Genomic DNA, 20,302 nt, shown 5'->3' with positions numbered 1-20,302 from the left:
TAGTGTCCATGCCTGTGGTATAGTGCTGGTGAACCCTCTTTGTACATTCCTCCCACTACTGCTCTGATAGCGAGTTTGGATAGGATAAACCATGTTTTACCACTGCATGCTCACTATGCATTGCTGTTGTATATTGTTTTGCTGTTGCTGGTGCAGTACAGTGCCTGCCCCAGTTTGAGATATCATTCGCAGTTCATCTGTGAAGGGAAAGCTACAGTGTGAGAAAGAATTGAACATGAATCATGGAGAGAATCGGAGACAGAATCTTGCCTGGTTTTCACAGCTTATTGGGTTTGTCAAAGCCTTTGATGCCGTCCAGTCATTCTGGGCATATTGGAAGATTTCAGACAACAATATATTGCAATAGCTGACTGCTCGCACAGGTTTTGCTATGTGATGACAAGCCTACAATGAACGCAGGCAGCAGGACACTGGCTTAGATGACGAGTAACAAGAGGGACTCCTCCTACGTAGGTGGTGATGTGTTGTCTGGGAAAGATAAAAAGTGAATTGTGTGACTGTTACCAAGACGTTTATGCTGTACACCCTCTGGAGGACACCTCACTTGTGGATGCCCCGATAGATGAGTTAACGTTGTTTGTCCTGCATCCCTTGGAAGTTGAGGGCCACGAGAGTGATGTCACATATATGGAGATTTTGAAGGCCATATCCATTCGGAAGGAATCAGCCGGTAATGGCTTGGGTGTTGAGTACTAAAAAGCTAGTTTTGGGAAAAATACTGGCCATAGGTTGCACATTTTATACTCTACACTTTTAGTAGAGTTATCCTGCCTTTTTAGAAGCAACAGATATGGTGTGCTTCAAGGACTGTGCATTAGCTGACTATTGGAGATCTCTTGATGATGGAGTGGTCAAATGTCTTCATAAGCTAGTTTGCACCTTGAATGGATCCACGCATACAGATACATCCTGCTGAGGTTTTACTTGCACACTGATTTTGATGGATTCCCTGGTCCACCTCCTGACAGTGTACTACTAAGCACTCTTGTCACTATAGCTGAATTTAATGAATTTAAAGAGAAAGTCACATCCGAATGTGATGCAATGAAGACTGCTAGCTTCATACCAAGCACATTGGTCACTGGCAAATGGGACTCACATCTCGGTTTTGACTGATGCACAATGGGAGAGATGCTCTGGTCTGAAGGCGTTGAATATTGCCAGACCCAAATTACCAGAGTTTGAAATTTTGCATGAGGTATATTTTACAGCTGCACTGTTATGCTAATGCAACGCACCCTGATCCATTGATTGTCCCATCTGCCCCGGCTGTATAATTTTATTTTCTGCTTTCACCAGAAAATACCCTTTAATATCTACATTTTGAGAACATGAATGTAGTAAAATAAGTGCTGCACTGAAAAGCATTGGAATGTACAGAAAATAGATACATATCTGGAAGGAGGTAAAGATGTTCGGTGTCCTGTACTTAATTTTTTTAAGTATGTGTGTATACTTAGTATGTTTTCAGGATTAGGTCCAGATGGCTTTGCCAGTGACTTAGCATTTTCTTTGTTGGTGGACATCTCTATTGCCCAGAGGATGCAGTCCTTTGTTTGCTGTTACTTGCTAGCAGGAATTGCTGGGTGACAGCAGATTATATGGCATATCTGTGCACTGTTGGATGTATGCTAGGAATTATGACCAATGTATTCTTTTGAATGTTAGTTTATGGCATGTCATTGTGAGCACAGTGATAGCCAACCAGGTTGGTTGAATATCTATTCTGTGTTGAAAGTGTACCAGAAGATCTACTGTGCTGTGATGGAAATGTGTGTATCTTGTTTCTTAGTGGCTAGTGCTCCATAGACCATGTGATACATGCTAATATGATACCAAATGGATTCTTCTTTTGTTTAGGAAAATGCTGAACACCACCAAGTATTCCTATACACACCTTAAAACAATATTGGCTTGATGTGTCAAAGGGATTTACCCACTCTGTGTCTACAGAAATTCGTTGATAAAGAAGGGCCACTATTCTCAAATTTATACTTCAAAGTACTTGAAAGAGCACATTGCACTAAGAACAGTATTTGATATTGCAATACCTAAAAGTTAAACTGGGCCAGAAGTAGTATTCGAGTATCCAAAACTGCAAACCCACATAGTCAATGGGTGTTTATCTTTTCCTATATATCTCCTCTTCCCACGTGCCTGTAGTTGGATTACACTAATAAACCTGAGCAAGTGGTTGGGGGTTATTTCTTTTACTTTGAGACATATTCATGCTTCTCTAGACCACAGATGTTAAATGTTATCAGTGTGCAGTTGTTGGCTGGAACAGTTTCATGCACTGCAATGGATTGTACTGGCATTCATACTCTTCATTAGCTGAAGCGTAGCATGCTTACACTCTGTGAACTACGTTTGGTTGGAAACTTATTGGATTGTAGTGTGTCCTGAGAAGTGTTTAGGTGTTGTGCGTTATGACTAGAGTGGAGTTCTTATCTGGTCATATGGTGGTCCCTTTAAGGATGTGGTGGAGTAAGGGATAGACTACAGGAGCTTTATATTGTTGTCTGGCTAGAAAAGGGTGGATTGGGAGGCTGGCATTTGATTTTAACGGGGATTTGGGGTCTAGCGTGATGAGTATCAGATTGCTGTTCTTGTTTCACAGCAGTCATGTTGCTGGGTTGTTGAAGTGGAAGAAAGTGGAGTAAGTGATAGTTGGGCATATGATCATACCTGCCTTCCTTGTTGGCGGCTTGCTGGGTATGGTCCAGAGTCTACTGGTGTTCATACTTTCTTGTGCTGTATGAGTGTTTCTGTCATATCCACCTCTAGGAGTTTATGTATAGAATTGTCATATCATGCACAGGCTGATGTCTACGTTTATAAACAATTTAATCTCTCCGGTTCCTGTAAATATCTGGAGTATAACATTGCATTTTAATTGGCTCACTGATCAAGTGTATGCAAAACCTATACAGGTCAGATCAGAAAACATGTTCTCTCTCAATTTAATTATATTTGAAAATAAAGAAAGTGAAACAATGTAAAGGAGATTTTTTTGCAGTTTCAATCGAAAATATCAGATTACTGTAATCTGGGCCATACTTTTACACATTCTGTAGCTAATTTATCATTTATCTTCATGTTTTCCTCTTTTTCATACAGTGAAAAGGAGATTTGAAACCAACACAAATGACATGTCAACAACAAATAGCTACACCGATGACATGGATCTTATGTCCGAGGAATCTCCCCTGCCTGCAGTAACTGATGTGTCACAGTAAGTGAGACAGCATATTTGTAGCACTGCATATTACATTGTAACAGAAAAACCATGACGTGCCCCGGAACCTTTACATTGAAGCTAGGACTACCGTTGGCCCTCCCACAGTATTTGATACTCTTGTGTTTTGTTTTAGCTGTGAAGTAGGACATCACCTTCCATAAGGACACTGGATAATGGTCGTTGTTTGGCATCAGGTGTTTTGCTCGGGATTTATTGCATTGCTTGTTTGGCCCTTAACTAGGCTTCTGGGCAAGCAAATTTCCTCTTCATCATCCACTGTGCAGAGAAATAACACAGTAAGGATGGTGCTCTGTGGAAGCACTGCCCGAGGGAAGAAACAACCATAGAGCACGGTCGGGGTGCACTGCACATATCTTTGGCAGGGCTCACTAAAATGACTTTGGAGGGGCCCGAGGACCCACACAAAATGTTTGGGATAAGCAGGCAAACCAAACTTTGCAGTGAGGGTCAAGACTTCCTTTAAGGGCTAATGGTGGTTACCAACACTTAGGGGTACAGGAGCAGATTAGATTGTACATCATCGATGTACAGTAGGAGCAGGTGGTCATTAAAGCAGTGCAGGGCTTCAGAGCCAAGAGTATAGTCCATAAACTAGATTCCATAATGTCTTTTCTCTCGCGCAAGACCTTTAGTGTGGCCCAGAGATTTGCCTGTCTCCTCAAGCATAAGCCAGCCCAAAGAGTTTGTAGGGGCGAAGTGTGGCACTTGCCCTAATTAGTAGTAAAATGTACATCTGAGGTAACATCTCTGCTTCCTGATTGAAACATTTGATTCGTCTTAATATGAGCTTTGCACTGAATATTCTAAAAAAATCGTTGACACCTTTATCTACCTAAACAACATTTCTTTGCAGGAAGCATAGTTGTAGAGTCTGATATGAGAGTGACCACATCTTCTCGAATACACATTGTTGACTAGGTGGGACTGCCTACATGACTCTATCACAGCAAGGTCTGTGGGAAGACATAAACAGAAGCCACTGATAGCTCTGGGAACTTGTGCAGTGTGGTGCGAGGGGTTGGTGTACTTTGACGAATAACAGAGATTTCACGATTTGATTAATTCATTTGAATCAGCCGCTTAGTTTCTTAAACTCTCTTTATTTTTTTTATTTCTTTACATATTAGTCTATTCTGGGTGTAGTTTTTACCCTTTCGTTTCCTTAGTTAGGTAATTCCTGGAATATGATGTGTATGAGGTTTTGCAATTGTTTCTCGTATTGCCTCATGATTTGTAACTAAAATATCAGACACTGCTCTATTTTTGGCCTTGCTGGAGGAATTCTGTTGCAAAGTATGTGCTGTTTCCAGCTGTGCTCCACTGAATGCTTCCTAAAAATATATCCAAGACAGAAAATGCGCTCAGCAGTGCAAAACACCCCCGCAAAGCAGCAGGCTGCAGGGTATATTCCAGCTGTGAGGTTGTCATTACTGAAGTATGTCATCGGCTGTCTTCCTACCTTACACATTCTCGAGAAATGCTGTAAATTCTCTATATGTGGATGTAATTGACTGAGACATTCCAGCAGAATTCAGAAACAATAACATTAATGATGCGCGGGAGGCCGTTTTTTCATGCTTTTGTTTAACGTGGAAGGGCTGAGCCCCCGGATGCAAGATTACTTGAGTTAGAAATTTACATCATCTCTGGACGATGAAGGAATGGTAGATGATGGTGGGTGCATTAGAGAGCTGGGGCAGCTCCAGTTCCTCCCAGCAAGAAAGAGAAATTCAAGCTGGACACTCCTAGGACACACATGTGATGCTGACACCCCCAGTTCTTGATTCTGTTCCACTCCAACTGCAGCTGCTACCTAGCCTCCAGTCTCCTTTTGTTCTGTCTCGCTTCCTGGGAGTCGTGGAATGAATAGGAGCAACGCATGGGGGCGCATATGTATCATTGGTGCAGTAGGTGCATTGGCACTGTGGCCTTGGGGTTCAGAACACCCCCATAACAAGGGCAGGCATTGAGGGCACATTTTCTACACCATTGACCTCATAAACGTTGCAAGCACAACGGATGTCCACCAACAATGTGTAATAAATGCTTTTTACTTGGACCTTTTCCCTGATATATGAAAAACAACACATGCACTTTGCTTTTTTTGGATGAGAAAACGTAACTTTCAACAACTTCTGAGATTACTGAAAAGTCAGTGCTTCCAACTTCTCTGCAATTTAACAAGCTAAATATCTAAGAACCCGATCTTTTGGTTTTGTCCCTTCGAAGCAATTCTCAGTGCGTCTAGAACACCCTAACAGCTCTCCTACCCATTCCATGTCCGAACATTACAAAGTCCTATCTGATGGGCAACTAGACCTCATTTCTTTACAACCCATTTAAATCTGGTTCACACAAAAAATACATCATTAAAAATATTTTCTTTGGCCAAAATCAGTGACCACATCCACTACTTTCGCAAACAAAGAATCTGGCCATTTGCAACTGCTGAAAAGCATTTCCCCATGTACCAAACCCATTTTGTGATCCGGTAACATATTACCAACGCAAAATGGGTTGGCGATTCAGTATTAGGAAGGGGCATGTTAAGGGTGTCCCTTCCAAATAGCGAGTCGCATGGGGATGTATGAATGTTTTGCGACCAGAATGGGGTCCGCAAAACATTTGCAGTTTACCACCAACTTCAAGTTGGTAGTAACCTATCCGCAAATGGGAAGGGGTCCCCAAGGAACCCTATCCCCTTTGTGAATATGGGTGCAAAAAGATTTTCAGAACATGCAGTGGTCCCACAGACCACTGCCTACTCTGAAAAAATGAAGAAAACTTTTCAGTTTTCTTTTTGAAACGCATCCCGTTTTCCTTTGTGAATATGGGTGCAAACATTTTTAAGAGCAGGCAGTTGTCCCACAGACCACTGCCTGCTCTTAAAAAATGTTTCATATTGAAACGCATCCCGTTTTCCTTTAAGGAAAACGGGCCCCATTTAAAAAAAAAAAAAAAAAAAGGTTTATTTAAAAAGCATTCACAGACAAAGTGGTCTGCTGACCCCAGCAGGTCGCACTCCCTGTGATTTTGATCATTCACAATGGGTTGCAAATTGCAACCTGCGTCATGAATATTGATGAGGCAGGTCCATTTGTGACCCACTGGGAATCGCTAACAGTATCAAACACACTGTTGTAAATCACAGTTTGCGATTTGCTAATAGAGAATCACTAAAACTTGCTATTAGGAAATTGCAAACATGTAACTTTGTACACCTGACCCCTGATTCTTAAAGAAAGTTCTGTCACCTTTGACATTGATGGCCACTTTTGAAGACACTGTGTACCTTGGCCATCCCAGGGCTTGCTTTTGCGCAATTCTCTTTCTATTGTACTAACCAGCCACTAATTCACCACTTATTTACCGAAGATCATCAGAACTATGTCCTTGGCTCATTCTACTCTTCTCTTGCACAACCTCGCTTGGCCACATCATATCCTCACTTGGATTAATCTAGCATACATTTTTCTGGAAACCTACCAAATATTCATCTCCTCCATCTCTTACTTGAAACATGTCACAAATGGCAGTGCTGCCACCAGCTTCCATTTGATAATTTGATCATTATCACAACCACTTTCCCATTTATATCTAAAAATAAAACCCATCACATCCATGCTGTCAAAAAATACTCATTAATGATCTTGTTCTCAAAAAGCTTAATTAATGTGGGACCTCTCTCCTTTGTCTTCTCATCTACCTATTTAAGCACCAAAACCTCCATAAAGTTGCCATTATAGTCTTGTAGTAGAATATTCCTCCTCTGTAAGCCACAACTATCATGCTATTTAAGGTAGCTTCACTCCGACTGCCCCAGAGCTCCAATCCACTTCTTACTACACATACCATCGCATTAGTAGATTATCCCATGCACCACACTCCAGCTGTCACACACGAATGTGTGTTCCTATCCATCACTATTTCCCTCTAGTACTACTTAATACAACTACTTAATAAAACCATGAATGTAAAAGGTAAACAACCTTCAACACATTCACTTTCAAATTAAGTGGTTTTCTTCTAGTGATCTTTTTGTGCACCTGTTGGCAGACTCCTTTATGGACGACAGAGTAGTTCCTTTCGTGTATGCAAAAAATGTGTTAGGAAACTATTAGTATTTTGTTTTCCTATGGCACATATACCTTGTTCAGGTCAATATGTTCCAACTTTTTGTTCATTTGCTTCTCATTGCACCCATTCTTTTCACTTATGTCTAACACTCTATATTTATTGACTAATCCATATTTGTAGTAATGAACAACAAAATGTTTACATGTTTTGGCTTCAATTTTTCATATCTCAAATTTCATCAGCACTTGTTCTTAGCAAATAAATAAAATTTAGATGATGGTTAGTTAACATTAGAAAGAATGATAAAATCAAGTACTCCGGTTTCGTGCTTGGAAATGTATTTTATTGTAAATAAATAACAATGATAACAATGCTATGTTTAAAAAGTCTGGGTTACACTATACCACTATTTAAATATAGATAACATGTATCTGGTGGGTCTAGGCAGGGGCATCTAAGAAGTCTGGACTTCTGAACCTGATACAGTAAAACAATGTTGTTAAATTTGGAAGGCTAAACACAATAGCCTGTCATAGACATTTATCAATCTTTCTGTCATGCTAATACTGCAATCTCTTACTTGAATAGTGCAAGATGTAAAAAAATAGCTGAATTAAAATAGTAATGCATGTAAACATACATTGTGTTACAGAATATGTAATTTGTCAAAGTTATTGCAAAAAAAATGACATTGAGTTGTTGGCAACAAGAATACATAACTCATTGATTATAGGCGATGGATAGTTTGAACATTACTAGTCCAGTCTTTCCGCAATCTGACTGTGTTATGACCTGAGCATCATCTTGCTACTCAGTGGTATAACGTTTATAGCTTGACCTAAAGCTCAATAGGTTAGCCATGAATAATGTGTCAAGGCACTTTTCTTGACAATGAGCTATAATTGATTTTGGGGTCGAATATTTTCTCAAAAAGGGTTGCTATTTATCAAATTTGTATTAAGTAATCATCATTTGTGCTGGTTTAAAGTGAGCAGTCAAATAGTGAGATTGTTGTGGTAGGTGAAATTCTGTTTAATGACTTCGCACCTCTGCATGGTATTACAGGATCAATCCTTCAATGAAGCTGCATACTTAGAGTTGAACATAATCATGTAAACACTGTTGCAGTCATCTTCTTTGCTGTGTGAAAGTACCATTCTTAACACATGCAATTGTCTTATTCCCTTGACAGAAGTATAAGCAGGTAAGTGATGCTTGACCTACCGATGTACTTTCTTAAGGTTTGTGGTGATTATCTCTGAACAGCATGGCATCTCTGATGGTGTTTACGTCCGTCTGCAATCTGAAAATAATTATGTCATTTATAAGCGTTTGCAAACCTCCACAGACTTAAAGGTGTGCTATCACTCATTGGGTTCATTCTCTGACCTATTTTTACATAGACAATTACATTTCATATGGTAGTATTTTTGTTGTTGTACTATTTGGAGATGATGGGGAGTGGAGAGGTAGTGAAGGTATAATAAGGGATTTGAACTTTAATTAAAAAATCCATATATATATATATATGTATATATATATATATATGAATGATATGTTTGCTCCTACAAAAGACTGTACTTGTAATTAATGTGATTATGTGAATCTTCAAGAATACCTTTTCCTCTTTGTTGAACAAAGAACGCAGATTACAGTTAAATCTAAGGGATAATGAGGATTGCTTTTGGAATTTGTTACCTTGCTGTTTGTAGACAGACCTGATATTATTTTTAACATTTACTAGACCATAAACACACTGCTGCCTGAACATTTTTTAATGCATAAACTTCATCAGAAACCTTCATCTTGCAGACAGAGTACAATCTTTAGCATAGAATTGGTCTAAAAATTATCGTTCTTCTATGGAGACATTTAGATCTGGGCGAATGGGAACCCATATATTCTGCCCCCATTTTACACAGGGTGTTTACCCACACGTGAATATCCACGTGGCTTCTTCGAGCTATTACGGAAAGACCTGGATCAAAAAGTGGTAAAAAAAAACTTTTTTGAACAGCATAGTAAAAATCGGTTTGCCCATGTTTGGACTATAGATAAGGTGCAATGTTCTGCCTAAAAATTGAAAACAATCTGGGTTCAACTGTCCACACCTGCCTGGACTGCAAAATGCATATCTGGGAGATTTAGTTACCCATAGTTATTCTGATTAGCCAACAAAAGCCTGTGGGAATGGTCTTAATACAGGGGTCAGAATGGCCTTAATACAGAGTCTATTTTCATTGGTGTAAAGGGTGGACAGTCAGATTTATGTAGGTTGAGCAATCTAAATTGCCACCCCTTCAACCAATCAGAAGAGGGCTCTGTGCTAGTGTCATTACGATTGACTGGTACCTGACAATGAGATTCGCTGTGGTACAATCTGCTGCCAAATCACACGCGGGCCAGAGATCTCCCAGAAGAGCATGGCTCCCTGTAGGATAAGTGGCAAGTGCTTCCACAAAAAAAGGTGGGATTCTCTTTTACTTAACCTTGGAATGAAAAAACACTGTGCATCCCTAATTGTGAAAGTGCCTTGTGAACGAGGTGCGCACATAGGACGCTTTCCATTGCAGTCAATGCAATTACTTAGCAGCGCGCTAGGCATACTGCTCAGGCTACTACTAGTTTCTTTCTTCTCTCAACACAATTTTTTTGTAAGAATAAAATCACTGTCGGTGGGAGCCTTAAAAAGTCACTGCATGCCTTGTACTACCCCTCTGCATTATGTCACCTAAAGCGAGGAATTCAAAGAGGGTCAGTATTGGGATGCAGAAGAGTTCTGCAATTGTGTTCTGTTAATCTTTCCTTCTCTCTCTTTTTTTTACTTGTGAGTATATCAGGTACGCAGAAGGAAGTGTGTGCACAGTAGAATTCGTATATCAGTTAGGGACTCTTAAAGGATTAGTGCTTTTATCATGTCTTTTCTACTTCTTTTCTTCCAAGTTTATTTGAAGGTTCAAAATTTGGAGACCATATGCTGTTTCTCGCCCAGGTGCTTCTTCCGCCCGCCCTCCAGGTTGCTCTCTTTCACTTGTGTGTTTCTCCCTTTGCCCAGTGTTGTCTACAACACCCCCACTTTCTTGATTAATCAACAATCTGCAGTGCATCAGTCTTCAGCAAAGTTCCGGAAATAAACATCCACGCCTTATAAATGTCTTCATGTTGGTTCTTCCCCCCCCAGCCTGCTGTGTTGCTTGTTTCACCCCCACTTCCTTCCCAACCGGCTCGAACAGCCCGCTCATCCGTTTACATTTTTGTGCTACTTTTCTTATTTACCTATCCATATTTGCCTTGAAAATAAAAAAAAGAGCCCATGTCCTTTTGTAGGTATACGTATGCATGCTGAATGAATACACGCACCTACAAAATGACCCAGCTGCCATATCATCAGCTGTTTTTTTTTGTTGTTTTTGTTTAGCCATGCAGCCCAGAAGCCGCAATGCTGGACAGCATGATTTAAAAAAAACTGAAAAAGCCAATAGGTCCCAGCGGTGAGACCTATCGCCTATACCAATGTTTGTTTTCCTTCAGTGCACTTAAAACTATCATTCCCCACACCCTCTGTTTTTGATTGGCAGTTAAAACACTATCTTGTATGTCTAACACTTAGAGAATATTGCATTTGAAAACCATAAAATGTTTTTTTCAGTATTTATATTATATTATGTTTTTTTTAATTTGGAGTTAACAAAAAATGAAATCCCAAATGCATTCATTACATTGTTTCCAGTTGTCTCTGGACATAGACAGTGTGGGAGCGTGTACCTTTACATGTACCTTCACAAACTTTTGGTTGCTTAGTAGAGTGTACGCAAGGGCTACTTCATAAAATCGCAACCAACAAAAATGGAGTGCCTTTCCTTTGTGCTCCAGCAACATCATGTATTATTTCACATCTGTTTTCAAGATAGTTCTCTGCCCTTGGCATTGTGCTAGAGTTGTTATGAGGTCACACTATTTGACCATATTTTCCAACATACCTAAACTAGGAGTCAGATGAAAAAAAGTGCGCCTCACGTCTAAAATATGAATTGTCACACCTATTGCATATTCATGCCTATGATGTGCCAAGAATTGTTTTTTGTGATTCACAAAATCCTTAGCAGTGTGATTCGGACAATAAGCCATATATGTCCAGGCGTGCTCCTACTTCCATGCGCATGCTCCTGCGGGATTCCAGAAGCCGACAAACGGATAGCGCGTATGTGTATTTGCACATTTTACTTTGCTTCCTGTTTCTGCACCTGCAAAACATTTTAACATACAAGGAAAATCGAGCCTGTGTATTGCAACTGAAAATGTGGGGGATCTGAGGCCCTTGCTCATCTATATTACACTCAGTCCAAACATTTTTGCCACTAAACCTGTTTGCAGCTAGAGTGGAGAAGAGAGCTGGGAATGTTTAGGAACCCAACATCTTTTTTATTTTGGGAATTTCCTTAATACTGGTTGCACTGGAACTTACATTACCAAACTTCACTTTCTGTGAATCAGATTGGGGAATGATAACTCCAAATTCCACTTTTTGGCGGATCTTGTTGGTTTGACTTAGATTTCAAGTACTGAAGGCGGCTGAAATCTCCCGTTGAAACTCCTGAGAGCATGAGGTATTATAAAGAGAATGAGGGGTGCAGTTCACTCAGGTACCCTCTCATAAACCTAGGTTCTACACACACTCTGAGCTTCTAGTATCCCAGGAGGAATAACAGGCCTCTAGGAATGAGGCTATGATCTAATGTTTATAAAGCCGAACGATATACCACCTATCTCAAAGCTTTTTAACAAAACTAAAGCTTTTTGTATACAGCATGCTTCATGGTTTAATGCACATCATGATTTTGCTGCAGTAAATCTTCAAAAGAAGTTAAAATTGTTTTTCTTTTTTTGTGCAAATATTGCCCCTACCACATTGAAAATGACATCCTTTTTCATGACTTTACATAATGAAAATACAACACCCCTACTTTCTTGATTATTCAACAATCTGTAGTGCTTCGATCTTCAGCAAAGTTCTGGAAATAAACACCCAAGCATTATAAACACAGAATGTATCTATAACGGTTTAGTACATCTATTTAACACGAGGACTTACCCAGATATCCACTGGTGGATAACCTATTGTCAAGAGAAGCGTTGGTCTTTCTCGCGGAGTTTTTGGAGCGGGCTTTGGCTTAAAGGCACAACCTACTTTCAAACAAACTTCTACAACCCTTGTCAGGTGTGCTCAGACTATACCTTGTTTAACACGGAGTACTTGCAACTCGGACTTCAGTGATTTCTAAATAGTGCTCCATCTACCTTTCACCATGCACAATCACATTTACCTCCAAGATTTATACTATTTCTAAGATACAGACACACAGGTGCATGATCAGTAAATCTATATTGCACATTACAATGTTGTTATTAGCAATGTCCATAAGTGCATGCTCAGTGCTGCAAGTCCAGCCTTCGTCACCTTTTGGAAGGTGAGAGTTCACTATTACAATCCTCTTGGAATGGTAATTGCATTTAGCTCAGGAGCTGTAATAATAGCACCTCTGTGGAAAGGGCGCAGCATCCCAGGGGAAAGCTACACATGCTCTGAACTAGAAGCCAGCGCCTTTTGCTCTTAGCTTTTCCCCTTGGGTTCATCAGATCCAGCCCTGCGCATCTGCTCTGTTTTTATTTAGATTTGCTCAGTTCCATGCTGAGTAAGAACCCTGAGCAGACTTTCAAGGCAGTCTAGGTTTACCATGTGGTCTGCCTCAGAAAATTGAGGATGTTCCTAATACATGTATAGTTGGATACTTGTATTTATTTATTTATTTATTTATTTATACCGCCTATGGAATCAGCATGCCTTTCCATAGAACAATAACATGGGTCGCAATTCGTAACTAGGGAAAGGGGAAGGAACTGTAAGATTACATGTGGAGGAGCATACAGAAAACCATTAGCCTCGTAGACCTCGTTTGCATCTACAAGGGTGGTTCAATTTCACGTGCAAACTCCACTTTGCACTCTGAATGGGAATTAAGGTAAGGTGCACCCGACCATGCGATATCCGGCACATTTCGCGTTTGCGCAGGCACACGTTTCAGACTTTGTGCTATTTGTCCAAATGTGGTCAGAATATTGGTGGCAAATAGCATGCAGTTCTGAATGCATTCCAGTCCCTTTACACCTTACAAAAAGCTTCTAAAAGGATCTTGTAGTTGTATGTCCCTTAGTAAAAGCACTCCCTCCATCTTGTCTGTCAGCCAAAAAATGTTATATTTCAATCTTGTTTTGTACCATCAACAATGTGCTGAGCCTGCAGGAGAAGAAATCTTCTTTATTGCCCAACAGGAAACCTGCATCATCTGCAGGTCCCATTATTCCCTTGCAATCAAGATGCAGTCATGACCTCTGGGCAGAATGATGAGAGTGAGTGAAAAGCAGGGTGCTCACGTGCTAGCAACAAGGTGGTCTATGGATGTATGTAGTAGTTGATTTTCTGTGGACCTAGGTTCTCAAAGCCATGTCTGGATGTTTTCTCTAAAACCTGCAGCTTTGATACTAGGCCTTTGGGAGGATGTGGTTCTGGTCGGAGGTAGGCAAACGCCATGAGTCCTGTTGAAAACAAACAGCTAAATTGCCCTTTTCAATATACCAGGCATTCTCAAACTTACTTATTCTGGGAGTGATGAAAGCAGGACTCGGTTGTGTGATGCTTCTTTCTGAGGTTGGCATTGTAGCTAGTACTGTGGGCCCCATCTTGCAAGTGCATGGTGTATGTGCTGTTCTGATCCAATAGTATGGTTTTTAAACCAACAGCAATATAGAAATCCAGTGCATCCAAAATGGTTTCTATATATTCCAAAACCCGGCATGAAAAGTGACTTTGATTTAAAATTTCCAATTATTTCTTTCCTTTTATCTTTAGTATGACTCTCTCCTTACTTTCCATCATCTGCATGCCTCCTTTCTCCATGCAGAGTCTACTCTGCCACATACATGTTTGCCTTAATCTCTGTTATTGTATTTCTGCTATTTGCCCCCACTCCATTACAAAGATCAGAACCAGTGGTGTAATGAAGCATGAAGGCCACCCCCTGCAAAGTACATAGAGGCCCCCCCTCCAAACTTACTCAGGAGCTCTCAGGCCAGGGTACTGTGCTGAGGGAGCCCCCTGGAGCTCAGGGGCCCTCCTGCACTGCTGTGGCTGCAGGGGCATTGTTACACCACTGAACAGAACTTCTCAGTCTTTGAAAGTCATAACCCTGCAAACTAGCAATACCTAATCCCCTCCAGCTCTTCTACTAACTCCACCACTCAGTATGCATAAAATCACAACCCTTTTAGTTTCTCTGATGAACACCTGTTTTGAACTTTGAGTTCACTTATTTTTTGAGTTAGACACCCTTTCAGTTTTGAGATTAGTAGGTGAAACTTTCTTTTAGAGACAAACACCAAGGTGTGTGCTGTATACAGTAAGATGTGGCCATCATGCAAAGAATTTGGCACAGGCTAAGAAAGCAGCCTGCCCACCTGAGAGCACAGTGCGCAACCGCGACCAGTCCCTTCAGTGGAATGGGCATTGTAGGAAAATGCCTCTGATGGCATGGTAACACCCTAGCATTTTGCCTTTTGTTGATGCTAGTTATGATTGAAAGTGTGCTGGGACCCTGCTAACCAGGCCCCAGCACCAGTGTTCCTTCCCTAAACTGTACCTTTGTCTCCACAATTGGCACAGCCCTGGCACACAGATAAGTCCCTTGTAAGTGGTACCCCTGGTACCAAGGGCCCTGTTGCCAAGGAAGGTCTCTAAGGGCTGCAGCATGTATTATGCCACCCTGGAAACCCCTCACCCAGCACAGACACACTGCCTCACAGCTTGTGTGTGCTGGTGGGGAGAAAATTACTAAGTCGACATGGCACTCCCCTCAGAGTGCCATGCCCACAACCCACTGCCTGTGGCATAGGTAGGTCACCCCTCTAGCAGGCCTTACAGCCCTAAGGCAGGGTGCACTATACCACAGGTGAGGGCATATGTGCATGAGCACTATGCCCCTACAGTGTCTAAGCAAATTCTTAGACATTGTAAGTGCAGGGTAGCCATAAAGAGTATATTGTCTGGGAGTTTGTCAAATACGAACTCCACAGTTCCATAATGGCTACACTGAATGTTGGAAAGTTTGGTATCAAACTTCTCAGCACAATAAATCCACACTGATGCCATTGATTATTGAAATATGCACACACAGGGCATCTTAAAGATGCCCCCTGTATACCAGTCCAACTCCTAGTGTTAGTCTGACCAGTTTCTGCCAGCCTGCCACATCCAGACGGGTTTCTGGCCACATGGGGTGAGTGCCCTTGTCACTCTGTGGCCAGGAACAAAGCCTGTACTGGGTGGAGGTGCTTCTCACCTCCCCCTGCAGGAACTGTAACACCTGGCGGTGAGCCTCATGTTACAGCGCCCCAGGGCACTCCAGCTAGTGGAGATGCCTACCCCTCCGGACACAGCCTCCACTTTTGGTGGCAAGTCCGGAGGAGATAGTGAGAAAAAAAAGGAGGAGTCACCCACCAGTCAGGACAGCCCCTAAGGTGGCCCCTGCCTTAGGAAATCCTCCATCTTGTTTTGGAGTATTCCCCCCATTAGGATTAGGGATGTGCCCCCCTTCCACACAGGGAGGAGGCACAAAGAGGGTGTAGCCACCCTCCAGGACAGTAACCATTGGCTACTGTCCCCAGACCTAAACACACCCCTAAATTGAGTATTTAGGGGCGACCCTGAACCCAGGAAATCAGATTCCTGCAACCTGAAGAAAGAAGAAGGACTTCTGACCTGCAAGCCCCGCAGAGACGACAGAGACGACAACTGACTTGGCCCCAGCCCTACCAGCCTGTCTCCAGACTCAGAGAACCTGCACAGCAACGCATCCAGAGGGACCAGCAACCTCTGAGGACTCAGAGGACTGACCTGCACCAAAAAAAAGGACCAAGAAACTCCTGAGGACAGCCGCTCTGTCCAAAACTGCAACAAAAAAACCATCTCCAAAGAAGACTCCAGCCTCACTCCAGAAGCATGAGTCTTCACACTCTGCACCCAATGCCCCGGCTTTTGTCCAGAAGAACCAACACCGCAGAGAGGACCCCCAGGTGACTCCAATAACGTGGACACCCTGAGTCGACCTCCCTGCACCCCCACAGCGACGCCTGCAGAGAGGATCCAGAGGCTCCCCCTGACCGCGACTGCCCGGTAACAAAGGAACCTGACGCCTGGAAGGAGCACTGCACCCGCAGCCCCGAGGACCGAGAGGAACCAACCACCGGTGCAGGAGTGACCAGCAGGTGGCCTGCATCCTAGCTCAGTTGGTGGCTGTCCCGGGAAGCCCCCCTGTGCCCTGCCTGCATCTCCAGAGTGTCCCCTGGGTCCCTCCATTGACTTCAACACAAAACCCGATGCCTTGTTCACACACTGCACCCGGCCGCCCCTGTGCCACTGAGGGTGTATTTTGTGTGCCTATATGGAACCCCCCCAGTGCTCTACAAAACACCCCTGGTCTGCTCCCCGAGGACACAGGTACTTACCTGCTAGAAGACTGGAACTGGAGCACCCCTATTCTCCATAGGTGCCTATGTTATTTGGGCCCTACTTTGACCTCTGCACCTGACCGGCCCTGTGTTGCTGGTGCAGGGTGTTTGGGGTTGACATGAACCCCAACGGTGGGCTGCCTATGCCCAGGAGTCTGAACTTGTAAGTGCTTTACTTACCCGAGAAACTAACTATTACTTACCTCCCCCAGGAACTGTTGATTTTTTTCAGTGTCCACTTTTAAAATAGCTTATTGCCATTCTTGCCAGAACTGTGTACATTACTGTTTTAATTCAAAATTCCATACTTACCTGTGTGAAGTACCTTACAATTTATGTACTTACCTAAATTCTGAATCTTGTGGTTCTAAAATAAGTTACGAAAATATTATTTTTCTTTATAAAAACCTATTGGCCTGGAGTTAAGTCTTTGGGTGTATGTTCTCATTTATTGCCTGTGTGAGTACAACAAATGCTTAACACTACCCTCTGATAAGCCTACTGCTCGACCACACTACCACAAAATAGAGCATTAGTATTATCTAATTTTGCCACTATCAACCCTAAGGGGAACCCTTGGACTCTGTGCACACTATCTCTCACTACAAGATAGTATATACAGAACCAACTTCCTACATCTATCCAGTGGAGGAACAGTGCTGTGCTAGAGAAGAAATCTGGTCTTATCACCTGTGCAGGACTGAATCCCCAAAACGCATGATGAGACCATGTGCATTCAATGACAGAAATAGTATCCAAATGAAAACTATTGGAAGAAACTTGCATATAATGTTAAAAAAAGCCTGTACACTCTTTTTTTATTTTTTTTATTTATTTTTTACATCTATTTACTTAGAAGTGGAGACCAGATAGCTCCCACTTAAGCAGCTGGAAAATCCTTAGGATCTGCCCTGCTTTTTACCTTTTCTGGTCAGATCATTGTACTGGAGACTCTGGGAAACTGGTTTGTGACAGGAGATCGTTTTTTTCCCTGAACTTTATACTGTTAGTTGGCAGAAATAAAGTGACTGCACATAGTTCAGTTTACCACTGAGTGACTTCACTATAAAGGATAGATATCTATGGTTTAGGTAAAATGAAGACAGCTTTTGGTGCATTTGTGCACATTGGATCTGCCTCGTTGCCCGCTTCTTTGAAACAGCTCGGGGTTGAAGGCTCGAGAAGGATATCTCTGGTTACAATTGTACAAAAGATATGAGGATACCTTGTCACATTTCTCCAGTTAGAAAAATAATTTCCAGATGCATAGCTTAGAGTTCTGCGTGTTTTAAGTCTTAAGTATAGGCATAACCATAGAGGTCACAGCAGAAGGACAAAGTCACCTAAGCAGGGCTCCTACTATGGAAACATATGAACAGGAAATGCACCCTCCTTTTCTAGGACACTGGGAGTCTCTCAGCATTTGCTTGGATCAGTATTCCTGGCGGTTTATACCACTCGGCCTATTCTGAGTAGCCCTGTTTTTCTGAGCGCAGGATTGCTGGATCTACTAATACCACCTGGAAATCCTGGGCCCCGAGCCTTGAACGCTTGGGGCTGCGAGGGGGGGCTGCCCTGGGCCCACGACTACTTCTTGTGCAGCAAATGTTCCCCCAGTGACCTCATCAACCAACTGTAACCGCTGCCCACACCACAGCCCTGAAGGTAACCCCTGCACCCCTGCACCCTTTGGGGTTGATCTGGGGTTCTGTGCAGATTTGGACTCGTCATTGCTACGCCTCCATGGTGTTCCCCATTCTGGGGAGAATAACTAAAAATCCCAAAATGTAGGTATGGGGATAGTGGCTAAAATCTCTGATTACGACCCCACGGTATTCCTGCACCTTATTCAGTGGAACTTGTAAAGAATGCCCGGGTGGTGGTTCACGAATGTTTAGTCCACTGCAAAAATTGTGTGATACGAAAGAGGCAATTATAACACAACTGGGGTTCACAAATTTGACTCCCCATCATCTGCTCGGACTAAGTGCTTCCCAAAGAGCATAGAAGTGGCTGTGCAGCATCAAACAACACTTTATAAAACCCATAATATCTTTGCAAAGGATGAGAAGACCCGTCCCGCCCGACCCCACCCGTAAAACACATAAATCAAGCGGAGAACGCTAGCCATAGGATTGCAGAGCAATGGCTGAGAGATGCATTCATGATTGTGCAGAAACAAGAATGCTGAAGTAAGCAGCCCTCTGAATGATATGATACAGAGTGTGCCAATGCAAATATACTCCCCGGATCACCGCCCCTCCCAAAGAATAAATAGTGCATCTGGAAGGCACAGTACGTTTTAGTCTCAGAGCATCAGATGTCCCGAGATGAACTAAGGAGTTTTATCTATTTCGTGCACCTCGCATATTGACAGTGGTGCAATAACAACATTATAAAACACCATCAAAACTGCCCGGGGTGGATATTGCAAAGCAGCAAGCAGCTTTTTTGTTTGGTGCGCACATAAATCGCCTGCGGTTAAATGAAAGCGCAAACAAAGCATGAGAGCAGAACACGATTTGTTGTTCTTCACTGTATTCTGTTTTCTGCCAGATTCTCAGTTAATTGTACTATTGGCAACTGGATTCTCTGTTGAGGCCTCAGTGTAATGAAATATTTTGGAAATGCGTATGGCCCAAATTCATGTTGATACGTCGTAAGTTTACTAAATCAAAAGGCATTTTCACATTAAGAAAGTTATTTGTTAAATGTATCATAAATACTTTAAGAAAAAATTTGGTAAAAGTCCATTAAATGCCAATTACTCACACGACCATCGTGGACTTTCACTATTTTTTGCACTTTCATTTCCCTAACCCTGGCAGTCTTTTGAGCTTGACAAACGCCCACTGTGATCTTGTAATATGTATTTTAAAGTTGTGTCTGGTGAAAATATAAAATCACAGTATCAGACATAAGTGGATTCACTTTAGGGTACAAAGCTAATTTATTTGTCTGCCAGACTACGGAGTTCAAAATTCATATTTCTGTTTAAAATATTTCCTCTGCCTACGTTGTATTAGTTAAAAGTTCTTTCTTATCTCAAGACCCCTGTGAAGACTCAATATTGCTATGATTAACGGCACATGCGATTCCCATGTCTCTAATGGCTTTGCTAAATATTCCTCGTTTCTATTTTGTTTGAATTTGAGTTTGGACTAATATATATATATATATATATATATATATATATATATATATGTGTGTGTGTGTGTGTGTGTGTGTATATATATATATATATATATATATATATATATATATGTATATATATATACCTATGTAAATATTTTAAACTCTTTCATACTGCAGAGCCGGTGCTGTGTAAAACGACTTTTTGTTGAAATTTAATAAATTGTTGACTTTCTTCTTGTATTATCA

The 20,302-nt window shown here is 41.8% G+C and overlaps 1 protein-coding gene across 1 annotated transcript in view; it reads left to right on the top strand.

Annotated features, from left to right (window-relative positions):
- The window catches only part of LOC138287148 (potassium voltage-gated channel subfamily KQT member 1-like), a 750,297-nt gene that overhangs the window by 716,887 nt on the left and 13,108 nt on the right, over nucleotides 1-20,302 (top strand). The window contains exon 13 of the mRNA XM_069227507.1: nucleotides 3,142-3,256. Coding sequence (XP_069083608.1) covers nucleotides 3,142-3,256 — 115 coding nt within the window. The remainder of the gene's footprint in view (nucleotides 1-3,141; nucleotides 3,257-20,302) is intronic.

The sequence above is a fragment of the Pleurodeles waltl genome, chromosome 4_1, assembly GCF_031143425.1.
Source record: "Pleurodeles waltl isolate 20211129_DDA chromosome 4_1, aPleWal1.hap1.20221129, whole genome shotgun sequence".
NCBI lineage: Eukaryota > Metazoa > Chordata > Amphibia > Caudata > Salamandridae > Pleurodeles > Pleurodeles waltl.
The sequence above is the reverse complement of the archived record's forward strand: the minus strand, read 5'-3'. Positions and strand labels throughout refer to the sequence as shown.